General features: G+C 35.8%; 1 protein-coding gene across 7 annotated transcripts in view; it reads left to right on the top strand.

Moving 5' to 3' along the window:
• Positions 1 to 19,105, top strand: part of EMB1997 (para-aminobenzoate (PABA) synthase family protein) — a 123,792-nt gene that overhangs the window by 14,046 nt on the left and 90,641 nt on the right. For 6 of the 7 annotated variants that reach the window (XM_089831498.1, XM_089831505.1, XM_089831503.1 and 3 more), the window contains 2 exons: positions 874 to 1,005; positions 1,316 to 1,383. In XM_089831498.1, coding sequence (XP_089687624.1) covers positions 874 to 1,005; positions 1,316 to 1,383 — 200 coding nt within the window. The remainder of the gene's footprint in view (positions 1 to 873; positions 1,006 to 1,315; positions 1,384 to 19,105) is intronic. The other variant, XM_089831504.1, reaches the window with a different exon arrangement.

Raw genomic sequence — 19,105 nt, 5'->3', positions numbered from 1 at the left:
CTAATATCCACTAACTAATGGGCAAACATTTATGCTCTTATTTCAAACATAAACAAAGATAGCTGACTCAATTTATTGAGTGGAGTAAAGTAATTTGATCAGAGGGAACAGGGAGCTCCCTTGGAAGTCCAATGGATAGGAAACAAAAACAGAACTGCTGGAGTGAAAGTTCCTTCTGCCAGCCAAAGGAAACAGTGCAGTCGAACTGAAAACTTAGTGGGAATAGAGAATCATGAACTCAGAGCACAGAGGAGCAGTTCCCCAGAAATAAACATGTAGCAAAACAATGATTCAAACATGAATCGCCCATATTCATAAGTTGCGAAGACTAAGAGCAATCTGAACTGAAATATATACACTTTGAAGAGGATTATGGATCAAATAAACCAATTCTAAACCATATGATTTATTTTTCTATAGCATCTTTTTCATACAATTAGATAGTAATGTTTGCAAAGATGATATCTCTAAATTTACTCAAAATTTAGTTGATAATAGTTCAAAAAAGGACACATTAGTTACTAGTACCATTGCTAGCTCATCAAAATATCAAACAAATGAAAAGCATCGAACTTAAAACATGAAAAGTTTATGCCTCATCATATACCTTAAGTTTCTTCTGTTTTCCTTGATGAAATATCAGAATTTGTCAATTTTAAGAAATGTTGAAATTTCCAAATGCTTCAAGTTGTTAAAACCAAATGCCTGCCTGGTAATGCAAACCTTTCTTTTTCAAGCAAGGAACTTTGTATCTACATATGTGGATATCATACTTGCCTGAAGGTCAAGTTTTCCTTGCATTGGCTTCTGCAAAATGGGTATAATCATTCTTGATGGTAGCTTATGTCATATTTTGTTGATGAATGTTTTCAGCAGCACCTACTGTTATCAAGAATGATCAAATAACATGGGAGTATCTTTGCTATCTTCTGTACGAAGAACATGCATTTGATAATATTGTCATTTCACCAGGACCTGGATCACCAACACGTGCTGCAGATATAGGTTGTTTTATTATCTTAGTCCTGAATTTGTGAGTAATTTTCAAGTTTTTCTATTCTAATGGTACTATCTGGTTTTATATGTATTAGCACATGTCCTTAGGAATGGAAGAATATTGCCCGATGCTTTTCTGTTTCTGAGAAAGTAATAATGTATTGCTACCAGGGTTCGTGAGGCTTATGAAGCTCACGTCATTGATTTTTTTGTTTATATTTTTGGGAACTATGTTTTTATTAAGCACATTAGTTCTTCCTAGTTTATTTATGTCAAAGACTTCTAGTTCCTGACGGGAAAAAATGATGTTTCTATGCAGGAATTTGTTATAGAATATTGCGTGAATGCAAAGACATCCCTATTTTGGGAGTTTGTTTGGGTCATCAGGTTCACATTGTACCACCTTACTGTTGGGCAGTCTCTGTGTTTGATTTTCATGTTAACATTTATTTCTTATGTACTCAAGTCATGCAATCTTACTTAAAGGAAACTGTACTCATCAGGCTAACCTGAACACACAATTATGATATTGGTGTAAATTTAGCAATCACTGAGCTTTCCAATCATGCCTAAAAAATGATCCACTTCACAGTGGAAGATTTTGCTACACTACTATGATGAGATTCCTAAATCAAAAATTATTGTTAGCTGATTTTTCCAGATGTTATATTCTTTAAATTTTCAAGATACAGTCAAGAATGATGTATCCAAATTGTTTTTATTTTTTGAAATAAAATATTTTTACAAACTTTTGGAATTTCTTGTTTTGTTTGTTTTTGTTCTATTTTTAAAAAAATAGCTGGTAATAAATAACAAATTTTGCTTTCTGCTAAAAGAAACAAACAAAATGATTTTTCTGTTGATTGTGTTGGATATATGAGTCATACTGAAACCATAATAAGGAGCCTGCCAAAAAGTCTTGGTAGCTCAGTTTTAGAGCACTCCAGCATGCTTATGAGAAGTCCCAGGTTCAAGTCCTAGCTGGGGCTTGGAAAATAACATGGTACGAAAGCCAGATTAGAAGCCCCAAGCACCAAAGTGTAGCTCAAGGGGAGTGTTAGAAAAATGAGCCACATTGGAACCATAATGAGGAGCCTACCAAAAAGTGCTACCAAAAAGTGCTGGTCACAAGGAGGGCTGATAGCTCAGCAGTATAATATCCCAGCATGCACATGAGAGGTCCTAGGTTTGTGTCCTAGTTGGTCCATGAAAAATAACAACCCTACCTATGATGATATACTTAAGTATTGCTTCATTCTGATGTAGATCACCTTAACCTTCAATTTTTTTAATATTTATATATATATTGTTTATTGTCAAGACTAAAGAAAATTTAATCTAGAACAGGAGAGTCAGTTTATATGACAGTCTAGTTAGATCTATACTACGAGGATGTAGACCCTTTTCAGATGGTTGTTCATACTGTCTTTACTAGATGCATCTTTGAAAACCATTGTACAGATTCTCAGATTCTTACATAATGATTTAGTCTCAAATTTGAATAATATTGCTTTCTCTCTCTTTCTCACACTCTCCAACCTCTCTCTTCCCCATATGTAGATGCATCACTCTTCTTCTTTGTTACCGTGTTTGGCATTGGGAGGCCAGATGCAGGTCTGGGTTTGAGCCAAACATGTCTGCTCCGAGTGTGGCTCCATGGCTGGGTTTAGAATTGAGAATCAATGAATTTTTTCCAAGCGTGCATGTTTTTTATTTACAATGAATTCGACGGACATGTAGTTTATAAAAGAGAAACATGGTGGCCACATCCTCTAATAGGCCGCTTGACTCCTCTTCTGGCCTATCCAGGCCTATGAGACTCCGTCAAACTTCCACCCAGTTCTAGAGGTCTTTAGAGATGACTTAGGGCCTCTTCTCGCTCTAGAGTCTATCCTTCGATTCTGGACTTATCCTCAACTGCTAGGGGCAACTAGGTCGTTCTTGCTTTTTCTCATGTGTTTATTTTTCTCTCCTCAAGCACTGTTTGGTGTTCCCTTTGTGGGCTGGCCTCCTGTTTGTTTTGGCAGTCCTTAGACCTGCTTGTTGGTGTTTTGTTGGGCATTAATAAAAAATCTTATCTTATTGCGTAAATTCATTGATTTATATATGTGTGTGTGTATGTGTGTGTCTATATATATATATATGTATGTACTATATATAATATAATATATTATATATACATAATATTATATAATAATTGTTTTTTGATAGATAAACGACCTAACCCTTAACACATTATAAAGTACATAGATACATCTAGATAATCAATTTTTAGTCCCAAGTTACATTTTCCACCTTTCTTATAGGTCATTCATCGTCCTTCCCTTCTTCTGCGTCCGATTAGGATCTGCATATAATCTAAGCACTACATCTTGCATTTATGTTAAGGATAAAGCTCTGAAAAGTCACAAAACATGAAATACATAAAAGGCATTGAAACAAAATGTATAGTGATAAAAGTATTTTCTTAAACAAAATAAAATATACATCTAAATCATCAGAAAATACATCTAATAGAGTGAAGTAGTCATTCCTCAGTTGAGAAAACATATCTTAAGTAGTGTGATTATCAGTTTGTTACACTGAAGGGTGTTTTGCCGGCTTGGTTACGTAAAAATATAGCAATAATAAACCTATGTTACTCTACTAGCATAAATGGGGGAAAGAGGCTCCCTGTCATTCTAAATGTCCATCAAGTCAAAACTGGATGATTGTAAAACCTCCAAAAACACCTTAGACTCATTTTCCCAAGCTCCAACACCATCTTCCAGAACGAATCTGTCTATCCAATCATAGTGTCTTGAGATGCGAGATGTAGGCAATGGGTAAAATCTAGAGAAAAACCTTTAAATTTTCCTTGGGATAATGAGATGTAAACTATGGTTGACACTCTAACAAATCTAAACCATCCGTAATTTAGATGGAGTCCCTATATTGAAATTTCGTCTTCTTATATCTGACCTTCTTCTATACCTATATTAGCTAATTCATCCGCTCTTTGATTTCTCTCTCGGTATATATGATTGATTGTGATCTTGTCAAAGGTCTGACATAGTGAGAGGGCTCTAGATAAAATTGAGTCTAGTGTCCAATTAATGAGGGATCATTTCCTTATAGCATTTATTATAACTGCAGAATCTCCTTCAATCTCTACATTCTTGCAACCAAGAGTTTTAAGCAGTTCTAGTCCTTCAACTAAAGCCATTAGTTCTGCCCAATTTTAGTTTCTATTCCTATATATCTTGCTAACTTTGCTATCTCCATGCCTTCTGAGTTATGGATACTACAACCAATGCCTACTTTGCATGGATTCCCTCTTGAAGCTCTGTCAAAATCAAGTTTAAACTGTCCCTTCTTGGGTGGTTGCCATTAGTACATCTCTCATTTTCTTTTTGAAGCTCCCCCTCATTCCTTTAAAGGTGGCTAATTTTAGACCTATCTACTTGCCTCTCATTTTCTCATCCCAATGAGACATTATAACCTCCTTCTTTTGTTAATTCAAATTCCTACTATTGGTAAGTTCAATGATAGAATTCTCAATTTTAATTATAAGTTGTTCTACATTCATCTTCTAAATTTGAAAAATTCTTCGGTTTCATTCATTCCATAATTCCCATAGGACTATGGAAGGTGTAGATATCCATAGACTTATAAATACTATCCTTTCTAAGGAAGGGCCAAGCACGTAGCATATCTGTTATAGTTTTGGAAATGTTGATTCCACCCCCATTGTGAACAAAGCCATTTCCTACATTGACTCTAAGAAGGGCAATGCCAAAAAAGGCGGTCAATGGATTCTTCCTCATTTTAGCATAAGTGACATCTACTTGGGCCTTGGCATCCCATTTTCTTAAATCTTTCTGAGGTAAGGACCTTCCTATTTAAAACTAACCAGGTAAAAAAATCTACTCGAGGCAGGCAAGCTTTATTCCAACATAATAATATAGTGAGGGAGTCCATTGTGCTTATCTGAAGAGACTTGAGCAATTTATGCCCCTCCTTTGAGTTGTATTCCTGCTCTTGCTTCCATCCCACATTAGTTTGTCCTTGCCAAAATTGAAATTTGCTTTCCTGTCTAACACGGTTTTTTTTAGATTTTCCACTTCCTTAGGTGGGAGGTTCATGTCCTTAAAATCCTTCCATTTCCAACCTTTTCCTCTATCCTCAAAGATCACATAATCTATAAGTCTTTTTCCCCATCTAGCTTCAATGTCAGCATTAATTGGGCTAGTTTACCATTCTTTTCTAAAGTGCCATATCCTCCCTAAGACTCCTACCAGAAGAGGGTTTCTTCTCCCATCCCCAGGTTCCATGTTAGTCTATCCTAGATGGAGGATCTACAATCCATCATCAAGTTCAAAATTCTTGATCCTTTAGGCAGCGATTTCTCCTTGAATATGCTGATCAAATTAGTATTGCTTAGATATTTCTTTATTAGGGTCTTTTCCCACTTGAGGTGTGGATTCTTGTACATTCTCCATACTAGATTAGCTCCTAAAGCTTTACCTTGGATTTTGATGTCCCTGATCCCTACACCTCCCTCGTCTTTTGGTTTGCATACCTTGTCCTAAGCTAACAGGGAATTTTTTTTCTTTTCCCCTGTTCCTTGCCAAAAGAAAGTCCTAAGGAGTCTATTGATTTCATCCATATTTTTTCCGAGGAGATCAATACAAGATAAATGATAAATAGGCTGTGCTGAAAGGACATATTGTATCATCGTTTCTCTACCCGCATAAGAGAGCCATTTTCCTTTCCAGGAATCCATTTTTCTTTTGATTTTTTTTGTTATATGATCCCATAATTTTGTTGAATGTGCCCATTTGGCTAAAGGGAGACCTAGGTATTACAAGGTAAACTTCCTCTCTTGAAATTCAAAATTTGGCAAATTTGTTGTTCCAAATTAGGATGGGTATTAAAGAAGAAGATTTCTGACTTCTTGGGGTTAATCTCGTGACTTGATGCACTGGTGTATTGAGTTAATATTGTTTTATATGCTTTTTCCTCCTCTATGGTACTTTGTCCATAAAGCATAGTGTCATCAATAAATTGTTGGTGGGTCATCGGATCCATGTAATTAGTGATCTTTATTCCATTTAATAGTCTTCTTATACTTGGCATAGTTTATTGATCTTCCTAACGCTTCTGCCATTAAGATGAAAAGAAAGGGGATTTTGGATTCCCTTGTCAAAGTCCTCTGCTTATTTCAAAAAATCCTTTGGGTGATCTATTTACTTGTATTGATAACTTAGGGGAGGATATGCATTCAAAGATCAAATCCACCCATTGTTTTGCGAACCCAAAGGCTTCAAGCATTTCCTTAAAAATCCTCAATCCACTCTATCATATGCCTTTTTAATATTTAGCTTAAGCAACATACTAGGCTCATTGTTGTTTTCGATGGTATGAATGGCCTCTTGTGCAATAATTACTCCATCGAAGATAGATCTGCCCTGTACAAACCTTGTTCATTCCTCCCTAATTAGATTTGGGAGAAGTTTTTGGATTCTCATTGCCATAGTTTTAGTAAATAATTTATCAAGAGTATTGCAAAGAGCTATGGGACGATACTGATTAAAGGTCTTCGATTTCTCCTTTTTTGAGATAAAGGCAATAAAGGTATTATTCACCTACTGAGGAGTTTTCCGAATTTCATACTCCTCCTAAAGCCTCAGTTACCTCCATCCCTTCGAAGTCCCAACATTTTTGAAAGAAACATGCTGAAACCCATCCAACTCTGGAGATTTATTTAGATTCATTTGCTTGAAGGCCGTGATGGAGCCCAATTTATTGCAAAATTTAGGGTCTCCATTTAACAAATAATGTTGGAGATTTGATAAAATATTGGCGTTGATGTTGATAGCATGAGCAAAACCAATGATAATGGAAACTTCCTTATCTATAAGCATAAGGAGACAATGATGTGTGGTAGAAGGCTGACAATGCAGCTAGTGAAATTAGGATTACCAGTTTAGCACAGCTGGTTGAGTTTCACACCTCAAATGCCTCAAATGATTAAGGCAATGTTTTTGACAGAAAGCCTGAACATTAAGTGAGCTCATGGAATGCAATGAGTGCAAAGTTATGTGCAAAGGGGTTATGAGAACAATGAACATTTGGACTATCAGTTACAAATAATCAATTGCACAATAATACTATGGAATACCAATAGCAAATTCCATCCTTAGAGCAGTAACACGACATCTCAAAGGAAGCATTCCCTCCAATTATCAAGGAGTCTCTTGCAGAATCAGAGATTTAGTTTTTTGCCATAATCGTGTTTCAGTCCCATATGAGGAAAAGGAAGTTAGAGCATACTGTATTTGTTTACCGTGCATAAAATCACACACGGACTATATGCCTAGGAACTAAAGTTCAGATTCCGGTTGAAGATTATGGATTGCTGACACAATAAAAAGAAACGATCTCAAAATGTGGATATCATCATCAGTGATTATGAGATGGGAGTTTTTTCTGAAGATAACGATTCTTCTCCAGCACCAAGCACCAGTGTTAGTAACTCTCTTCCAAAGGAAAAACTCTCATCCAAAGGAAGACCATCATTCAATGAAAGTCCACAAGAAAAGATCAATACAAACCTGCAGAAATGGTGAACGAAACCTATCAAATACAAAGAGGGCAACGATGAGTGTTAAGTGTTGAATCAATATAGAAGACAACATAATCAAATGACAATAAGAATTTCCAAGGCGGCAATGAAATACGATGGTCCGCAACACCAGGAGATTGGACCAAGTCAGCATATGGAAACAATTTGTGGAAGCCAGGTAAGCAGCCAGTTCAACTTTGCAAACAACAGAAGCATCCCGAAAAAGCCCAAAATCGAATTTGCACTACACCTATGATGATGCGTAACATTCACGTTGCCAATGAAGAAAAGGTGAACATTGTTGTCCATTGCAGTGATCATGTTCCAGAATTTAAATGGAGATAAATAAAATGAGAGTTTGATGCACCTACAGTTGCCAAATAATGATTCGATAAGCAAAAGGCGTGCGTATGGAGTGTAACAAATAAAGGAATTAACAATATTCAATATGCCATAGTTATATTGCAATAAACAAATATAATGTTTGTTTAATAAAAAAAATATTAATGTTACGGTTTGAAAGGGTGCAATGTTTGATGAAAAGAAACAATGTTCTATTCCAAGCGGTCACACCCATACAAGGATAAGATATAAAAAGTGGTCTGCCATAGTGAGAAATAACAAGACATATTCGAAAATAAGCAATTAGAAGAAGAACATTTGTACGGAGGGATAAGGAGCTCAAATATGACTTTGTAAATATATTCTAATTTTATACTTCAATGATTTATAAAAGCTTGTTGCTTTTTAATTATTTAAATTGCATGGAGAATTAAATTGCAGTTGATTGGTCCTTTATAATCATCTTAAAAAAATTCCGCAAACAATTTATGTTAGATAAGTGGACAAGGTGATCTATGGCATTTAAAACTTGATCATCACAGATATTGTGAAATATTTAATTGTTTCCAAATTTGTGTCCAGTTTGTCTCCCTGACCTTAGGAGTTAAGGTACAATCTTGACTAGTTTAGAATTGCGTATATATATAAATTTGATCCGTCACATTTTAATTATTAAACCGCTAATAGTTTATGTGCATAGAACATTATAAAATTGTACGTTATAATCTTCATTGTAGTCGGCTCTGTCGCTCGAATAAGATAAAGCACTAGTCTTTTTATCATTGAAGTATTGTATTATATTTGAAGTCAGAAAATCTATAACTTCCTTTTGACAAACCTCAAATCCATTGTTAAAAACCTTATACAAAATCATTCATTTCAAAATATCACATAACTCCATATTAGTCGAGTTTGAAGACCTTGCCAGCCAGAGAACTCCAAAGCTTAAATTCGCTAGAGAAAATGCCTTGAACCAAGCAGTCAACGTTTGCGGTGAAGGTCTACCTGCCTGGGTGTAGTAGAGCCTAAAGTGCAGGGAAATCAAGGTGATTCTCGTTCGTTGGCTAGAACTGATTGTGGAATCCTGTTGGAGAAGTGACAAGCTCTTGGATTTCAAATCTGTGGTTTTTTGGAACCAACAGGCTGCACTTCCTCAAAGGTAAATTTTCCCAATAGTGTTTTATTTTGTTCTTTGGATATAAGCTTTGGTGTGTTCTTAATGATGCTTTCTTGTGCCCCTAGGTTCTGGTTACCATTATTATTGAAGATTTCTTCAAAGTAATTTATTGCCTCTTTTGCAATATCATTTGGGTCCGCCAATTTGTGAAATAATTTTGTGTTTCTATCCCCTGCATCTAACCATCTTTCTCTTGATTTTTGTCTCTAAAACAGTTCCTCTTTGGTTAAGATATCTTCATAATCCTTAATTAGACACTTGTCTCTTTCATATAAGGCTGAATTCATCCCTTCCTCTATAACATCCTTGTTTAGATTCTCTAATTCTCCTTTCAATTCTTCCTTGTTTTCAAAGATATTACCAAAGTGTTCAAAATTCCATACCTTAAGCCTTTGTTTAATGATTTTGAATTTGTTAACCACTTGGTAAAGTTTAGATCCAAATAACACAATTTCGTTCCTCCAATTTTCTATCATCTTTAGAAAGTCCTCATCCTTAAGCCACGTTTGTTTAAATTTGAAAGGACAATTGTTTGGCTTTTTATCCTTTATGTTGCATAATTCAACTGGGTAGTGATTCGAACCTAAGATGGGTTTCACTTTTGATTCTAAAGGGTAGTTTTTCCATATCCCCATTTAAAAGAAATTTGTCCAGTTTCTTTGAAATAAAACTGAATCCTTTTCTCCCATTATTCCAACTTCAGCTATCTCTGGAAGTGGCAATATCTATTACTCAATTTTTGTTAGTCCATTCATTAAAATCTACTGCTGCTTTAGGGAGTTTTTGAGTTCTACCCCATTTTTCTAGTGCTTAAAGTTACAATATTGAAATCCCCTCCTATAATTGAAATCTCTCTTTTATAGACGATTAATTTTTCTTCAATCTCTTTCCAGATTCTGATTTTCTCCATATTTTAAATAGGGCCATACACATTAAAAATCTTGAAGCTCAACTTCATTTGGGAGCTTCTTACTAAGCCACAACACTAATCTCCATGATCTTCTAAAGATGTTATAGTCAGAAACCTTGGGTCCCATATGAAAGCTAAACCTCCTAAGGCTTCCCTAGCTGGAGATCCCTATATCTCCCTAAATCCTAGCTTCTTTTTTAAACCCTCTAGATCATTCCAATCTAGCTTCATTTCTTGTTATAAGATGAGTTTTGCTTTTGTTTTTGATATACAACGTTTTAAGACCCTTTGCTTGTTAGGGGCATTTAAACCCCTAACATTCCAAGTCCGGACATTCATGGTGACTTGGGAAGGATCTTCCCCTTCCCATCATAAAAAACATTGGTAAATTTGGATTGATAATGAGCACATCCATCTCTCTTTCTTAGTTCCTGTAGGGATTTTCTTCCTCTCTTGGTTGAGTCATGGCTATTCCCAATCGTTCCAAATCTTCTAGTTCTGCTAGCAGTTGCTCCACTTCCACTTTCTCCATTGGATCATCACCTATTAGAATTTCCTTGATCAACAATTCCTTTTCACTTAGTAGTTCATCCTCATCAAAAATTCATTTATAAGTTCATTACCTACAAACTTGCATAAATGCTCAAAAATGATCCTAACCTCTTCCTCCACTCTAGCTTGGTTATCTGGTTCCTTGGTTGAAGGGCTTGATGGGCATAATGTTTCCTCTTGGATATCTATGTCATTATCCAGGTGATCCTCCCCTTCGTAATCCTTTTCCTTTCTACTTTGAAATGTTTCATTTTTGAAGCCTCCTTTCTCATTAAGTATTATTGCTATGTCTTTCTGAGGCTTATTCCTTTTGGAGTCCATCCCTCGTGCCACTCTACACCCATGTTTTCACTAAGATCTTGCTGGGAACTTTCCTCACCCTTTATTTTGTCTACAACTATCTCTAACTCGAGCTGGGCTGAAAGGGTGCAATCATGATGAATCATGAAGCCTCCCCTCCTTGATCTGTAGAGATAATAGTTCCCACCATAACCGAAGGGAGTGAGGGCGCAACTTCTCTTATCTCCTCCTCTTCCAATTCAACCTCTAAAGGGGATTCCACAATGTCAAAGCCTCCCTTTTCCTTATTAAGGATAATCTGTGTGTCCGGAGGAAGATAAGGAAAAGAAGGGCACCTATTCGGGATTAAAGAAGCTGATGTAGGGTCCTCTATGAAAGATCCTTCCGCAAATCTCGGTTCTATTGTGAGTGACCTTCCCTTGATGCATATCTTTAAAGGCTTAGGTTTATAGATGTTGGCATCCCTACTGGCTATGATAATTGGATTGGAGAACCTCATTTCAGTTACTACAAAATTTACATATTTCCCTAACTTATTACCCATCAATTTAAGAGTTTCTATTATTAGTAGTTCAATAGGTAGATAAAGAAAACTAACACGATCTATTATGAAGGAGCTTGGGTTGTTTGGGTTAAAGAAGGGTTGCCAGTCAAGGACTCTAAAAGATTTGCCTTTGAAAACTAGGGCATTTTTAAATAAAAACTATTTTTTCAAATTGGAGCTGCAACAATCATATAAAAAAAATTATTTTCCAAGATAGTTACTTCTAATTTCTTACCATAAGATTCTTTCAACCATCTCACAATAGACTCTACCTTTGTACCTGTTCCCATCCATCTGGCATAGAATCCGTACTTTTGGCATTTTTGTTGGGTATATTCTACTTTATAACCTTGAAGATCTAGAGTGAGGATTTCCTCCTTGTCAGTCGCCACTAGACTAGGGATAACTGTTTCTTGTTGGCTTGCTGGGGCATTCTTCCTAGCCGGTTCGACTATGGGATTTGATTTGAATTTAGGCAAGGGCGATCTTAGAATGAGATCTCGCAGAGGAATGAAAGGATTAGAATGCAAATGATATCTAGACACAATTGTTCCCGGTCTTCATGAACAGGGCAGTTTTGACCTATGTGAGTTTTGAGGATAAGGGTGGGATGGAATTCGAGCTTTTTTGGGGATTAAACATTGCTGCTTGTGATTTGGGTCATTTAGATTTTATAGTAATCCAACCCGCATCATTAGATTCATTCTTCGCTAGTTCAGAAAGCTTCCAGGGAACCAAGTCTAGAATTGATTTGTAGTAAAAGGGGAGGGCATATTTTGTGAGCCAAAAGATGAAACATTGTCTATTAAATTTTGCCCTAGCTGCCTAGTTCACATAGATTGAACAAAACAAAGGGGTCGCAGGATTCATTTTTCACAATTACATCAATTCCCTACGATTTCACTATTTTTTTATTACAATTTATTGTTAAAATTTTAGACTACTAGTAATTTAATCTCGATTTCCTACTTAGATATTTTTGATTGCTTATTCAATCATATAACACCACTAAATTAAAATTTGGAGACGGACTAAAGAATCAAAGTAGATTAACTTACTTGAATAACACTGATCTCAAAGACGTAATCTTCAATGATAATTCAGATGGCTACTTGCCAAAGGTGCCTGATCAGGTGAGCTTTGAGCTTGGAGGATGGTGACGTTGGGGTTTCAATGCCAAACCAATGTGGGTGCTAGATATAATAGTTGACTTGTATCAGATCGGCCTAATCAAGATTTATGCTCGTGTGCCTCTATGATTGCAAGGATTGATGGCTATCACAGAAGGATGGCGCTAATGGAGACATGTAACAATGCCGCGCTAGAGCCCATATTAGATGTGGATCGAGCAATGGTGTGCGTCCTAGATGTCACCAAGGTGTTGGAGAGTGGCAGATTAGAATAAATTCCCTATTTAGAATGTTAGGATAGTGATGTTGAGAGATTGGGGCTTACCGAGCTTGGGAGCTTGGTGCTATGTATAAAATCCTTGTATTTTTGGAAGGGAATGAAAAGAGAAATAACAGATTATGTAGCTGGATGCCTCGAGTGTCGAAGAGTCAAGGCAGAACATTGTTATCCAACAGGCCTACTACACCCGAATAAGGTTCTTGAATGGAAGTGGCAGATAGCTACCATGAATTTCATTCAAGGGTTACCTATGACCCGGAATAGACATAACACCATCTTCGTAGTGGTAGACAGATTAACCAAAGTGACTCACTTCATACTAGGTAACTTAACAGATGGAGCACTTGAGATTGCTCACAAGTTTGTTCAAGAGAAGATCTTCTAAGAGTATATTGTATGGATCGACAATACCAGTTGGAAATGTATTTTCCCTTAGTAGAATTTTCTTATAATAACTCTTATCAATCTGCTATCAAGATGGCACCTTTTGAGGCTTTGTATGGTCGTAAATGTAGAACTCTTGTAAGTTGGAACCAAATTGAGGAAAAAATTATCATTGGGCCAGAAATGCTATTAGAGATGGAAGAACAGGTAGTTCAGATCCGTGAGAGGTTGAAAGAGGCAAATGAGACAGAAGAGTTACACAGATGCTAAAAGAATACCTAGAGAATTTTCGGTGGGAGAAAAGGTTCTATTAAAGGTAAAAGTGACGTAAAATCACAAAAGAATACTATCAAGTTCGAAAAGAATGCTAAACTGGCCCCAAGATACGTGGGACCCTTTAAGGTGTTAGAAGTTATAAACCCGATAACCTACAAGATTGCACTACCTCTGACCCTTAGCAAGATGCATAATGTATTCCATGTATCATATCTTAAGAAGTATATCACCCATCATGAGCATGTAATTGATTGGAATCTTTTGTAGGTACGAGACCTAGGGGAGGGTGGGACCAGTATACTGAGGAATATGCCACTTGGGAAGATTATGATGAGATCTTCCTGAAATTTCCCCATCTCTTCTCTAGGACTGGAGCATAAAATTTTTGTGACTACTTTAAAAAAAATGCTTTGTTTACTTAAGTAGAATTTTGTTTTCCTTTTTGTAAAGTTCATTAGGGACGATGAAACACAAGGGGGAGGGTATGTTACATCCCTTTTTCTTGATCTTTTAAAATAATCTTATAGCCGTTGTAATGGTTAGTAAAAAACTCTCGGATATCATGATCTTGTGAAATGGAAGTTATGGTTAACCGAATTGATTCATGTGAAAATGACTTGTTAGTTGATTTCTATTATTTCGACTAAAACATGAATGCTTACATTTTAAAAATAAATGTTAGTGGTGGTTAGCCGTTATGACAGTTATTAGTTATTGTGTTTTCTTGATATTTCAATTTAAATGGAGGAGCATGTATTATTGTGGAATTATGCATTTTTCGTTGCAAGAGCAGACGAAGTGGGGAAAGCATTGCTAAATGGGATTTAAGGAATGGGGCACCAATTTATTCCATTGTCAGACCATCAGGTATGGGTTCTAACTGCCTTAGTGAAGGATTTAATGGCTAGGCAACAAAGTATACCTTGGACAGTCATGAGCTACTTGGTCGGTTTTTATAACAAGGAAAATATTAAATATTTAATATCTTGAGAAAACTATTACCTTTCTTTTACTTGTGAGACTGTGGAATGGTCAACACTTGTCACTTTATATATATATACATATATATAATGACACCATGTTATTTTGCTAAATCTAAAAGTTGCACATACATGTATATATACGCATATGCGTGAGTGCACGAGCAATACAACGATAAACAAAATTATACGTGCTCTCAAAATCATACACGCATATAGATATATATATGTGTGTGTGTACGTACAACTATGGGTAGAATCCAATAGCATGATGATATATATATATATATATATGTATATATATATATATATGTATATATATGTATATACATATATATATATATATATATATATATATATATGTATATACATATATATACATATATATATATATATATACATATATATATATATATATATATATATATACACACACACACATATATATATATTTGATATAAATCATAAGAAAGTATAATCTTTACGTTTTAATTATGGCTTCATGTCAATGAACATTTGCCACCTTCATGGCGGCATCAATCTTTTAAATTTTGAAAATTATGTTCTTGTAACCAATGTTTGGCCTTGACCGAGCTTCTTTTCTTGTAACTGGAGAAGCCACGGGAGGCTTTATCTTTCTCTCCCTATGGCAGAGGACAGAGGATGATCATTCATTTTTCTTCTTGGCTTGCGATTGCTCTAAACCGAAGCTCTTCTCTCTCTATAATTCTACCATCAATATTTCGGATCATATTACCATACTTGAACGGTAGTGTTGGCCATGCTTGTGATAGTGATATCGTGTGGAGTTGTGCCACAGGATCACGACAACAAATTGAGTTGCACCTCAGGTCATGAAACCATTTTCACAAGTCTTTTTTATATTTCCTATGCTATGCCTTTCACAATGCAATTCTTTCTTTTTGAATTCCACTGTGGAATGAAGAATTATTATGATAATGTGTGATCACGAGCTTGATTACGTAACTGGGCCATAACCAACCCTCAAGATGTAATAAGAATTCTTTGTACACAATTAGTTTCTTATCTATGTATATCGGGTGTAGACCCGTAGAGTCTGATCTGATAAGATTCCCTTAAGGTTGAATGCACAAATATTGTTAAATGCATAATATTGTACGATTTGCATAAGGACGGTCCCATCATTTTGCACAAAGTATACATATCTGACTTCTACATTGGTATTTGCCATATACCAGTTGAGATATGAATCAGATTGGAATACACGAATTCTATTTGATAAGAATCACATAGTTACCAACAATCTCCCAGGATGCACCCATGACCAACATAGTCAAGTATAGATGGGTGAAGAGGATAGGTACCCTTGCAAAATAAATTGTAAATCAATAACTAAAGTTCATGAACATTTAAAAGGAACTATTTAGTCCAAGTTAGCTCATGATTGTCCAAAGTATATTTAGTTGTCAAGTCGAGTAGTGGTGATTGGGTGGTCCATTTGCCCACTTAAATCCTTGGCCAAGGTAGATTAGAGGCATGCTTGCCACAATTGATCACTAGATGTCAGAGTGCTAGCTGATAGAGGGGAGGTTGTTGGAGGAATTCCACAACCTTGTCAGCTGCTTAGCTGACACTATAACACTAGAATGCTCAGATGGCAGGACTATGATGCCCCAAGCCTAAACCCGGGCTAGGGAGGGCCTTTTTTGTAAGAGATTGCGTGGGGATATGTTAATCTTTGCGGTTGGGAGGTTGAGCCTATGTCAATGCTTCTCCTCTTCACCAAATGCCGAGGCTTGCACAACACATCTACATTTATTACGTTATATGTATAAATTCTAAATCTTTTACTTGTACATTACTTTTTATGTTACTTGAAATGTATAATTGAAAATATAGTTAAAATGTTAGTTTCTTTCAAAATGTAATTGTAGAAGCTTGTTACGGAAGTTAAATTAGTTGTCTTTCATATGAAATAGATATAGTCATTGCTTAAATTTTGATTATATATCTTGTTTAATGAATTTAGTTAATAGTTTCTTTTCTATATGATGGAATGGATTTTCAACTACTTTATGTCATTCTGTTATGATATAAGGTTATATCTACTTTCAACTAAGTAAAAATGGTATGTTACACAAACTAGGAAATTGTGTGATCAAAACACTCGACCAGGCTTGCGATTTTCAACAATAATTTTTGAAGAAAAACAACAAAATTTTCATAAAATACCTCTGATGATTTTCATTTAAAAAAATCAAAAGACGAATTTCTAGAAAAAAAATCCTAGATCAAGAGGCTCAATTTTTTTTAAAAAATTGGCCAAATTTTGTGAAATCACATTGACCCGCTCTGATACCATGTTATGGTAAATCAATGTTGTGTTATACAGAGGAGATGATGGTTAAAGAGGAAAATAGAAACTGCCTAATAAACTAAAGACTAACTAAGATGACCATTAAAGAAACATTACAATATTCTATACTCGAGAAACTATCAGTTGGGGCTTATACCATACAGGTGATTTTAAAAATACCAATAAGTTATTGTAGACAATTGAGAGAGAAAATGTACAAGGTACAAGGCATCATCTGTTATGATCAAGTCTGCATTACATTTATATTTTTCTTCAACTGACTTTTGAAACTCCCTCCCTCTAAACTGAATATCGACTGTCAACTTACTCTATAATTATCAACTAACTTCTAACCTATAATTGTTTACTTGTTCAAGGGAAGAAACCACAGGGGTAGGATGGTCCTTATGGCTAGAAAAAGCCTCAGGAGATGAGCTCCCACTGTATTCAGCCCTCACTTGAGCATTCTGAAGGGTACTTTTCTATTTCTTCCAAAACTCGTTTTACCTGTTCACCAAAAAGAGCGCACTTCCCTAAACCCTTCTATCCAAGGTTTTCCATGGATTGGAAAGCTTGAATACCGGCTTAGGGCTCCCTAGTCATGGAGTGCAAAAGCATACAATAAGCATAAAATGGCTCTCAGTTGAGCCTTAGAAATGCAGCCCTTGGTAGTAAACCATGAAACAAGAGATTCTTTGAGCAAGAGCAAGAATGCTAGTGTCAAAGAACTCTAAATGCATGCAATGCAAGAATGCAACTATGCTAAAATGAAATGCACAATGCTACTAAGCTAAACAAATGAAAGTATTACAGCCATCCTAGTTAAACTGTGTGATCTAAGCTACTTGTAAAGAGGAACTATACTATGTGCAAACTAAGCTAAGATGCCATGCAAACAAAATGCCATGAATGCAAAGGATGAAGACAAGAAGGTGATGCTCTCCACAAAAGCTCTCAAGCACTCCAGTGAAAATCCTGCAGCATAACAATACTCAAGAGTGTGGATCCTTTGAGGGGAGAAGCTCTCTTGCTTTTAAAGCCGTACGGACGGTAGAGATCAAGGTTGAGAGGGTGGATGATCAACGATTGAATTCGAATATGGGAGGGATCCATGTGCACACACAAGTCAGCCAATAGAAAATGAGTTGACTTGTCATATAAGACAAAAGTCTCATAAGCTTTTTCTTTTAATTTCAAAAATAGAAAAGAACTTTGTGTGCACTTTAAGTGGGTTAGGAGAATGGGGTCTTTTATTTAATTAAAAGGGGACATGTTCTCTTAATCAAATAGTGAACTTAGGATAGCATAGTCAAACTATAGGTTATAATCAAATTAATTGATTATTAGCAATTTGGTCTAGGTAAATGATTAATTAAATTAGCCAAAATGCTCAGAAGGGGGCTAATGGTCTAGATGACCATTTTTAGGTGATTACATTTGCCCCTCTTTGACTAATGTGTGATCGATCTGAGAACACATTATGTCAAAGAAAATAGAAGCCAAGTAGGCAACAATAGACATAGATGTTTGATTCTGAAGAATGAAATGTAGAAAGAGATAGTGAATCCTGAATGTACAGCCTAATAGCGATAGTACTGAACACTAGGAAAAGATGATATCAAAATCCAAGAAGAACACTAACACCTAGCAAAGTAGATAGGTTAGGAGCAAGTGATAAGATCAATCATATGCTCCAAAGAAATAGACAGCTGTAGCAAGCGATGATAGAGTATTTCTGCCCCCTTGGGATCAAAATCGAAATGAGGTAAGAGGAATGCAAAAATGAGCTAGATATGCATAAATCGAGATATAGCAATGTTCGAGATGATAGATGAATGATTAGAACCAAAGAGTGACTTAAGAAGTGATAAAATGCCCCAGTTTGACCCAAGTTGACCGTGAAAGATAAAGCATAAAAATTAGGTCAAATCGAGTAGAAAAGTGATTTTAGATATGAAAAGGTGAATAAAAGGAGATATGAAGTGTAGAAATGGTGAAGAAATGAAGATGCCCTAGCGATGATTCGAAGATTAGGTCTTAGAAGGTCAGCTAATTGCTCAGAAGAAGGTAGAATTTTAAAATGCGATTTTGACTATCAAGATGAACCCGGATTTCGATTTCGATCACGAAAATGGATCCAGGACGTCGAAATTAGCCAGGGGTGCAATTTTTGTGCAATTCGAGAGGTTTAAAAATTAGATCAAAATGGAGTCGGAAGCTATAAAAGGGTCCCAAGTGTCATTTTCAAATTCATTTTGTCTTTTGTGAGTTGTTGAGAGCTTGTGAGTG

The sequence above is a fragment of the Cupressus sempervirens genome, chromosome 5 (genome assembly GCF_028749045.1).
Source record: "Cupressus sempervirens isolate cs-2001-9-10 chromosome 5, ASM2874904v1, whole genome shotgun sequence".
Taxonomy (NCBI): domain Eukaryota; kingdom Viridiplantae; phylum Streptophyta; class Pinopsida; order Cupressales; family Cupressaceae; genus Cupressus; species Cupressus sempervirens.
This window is presented reverse-complemented; position numbering and strand designations above follow the sequence as displayed.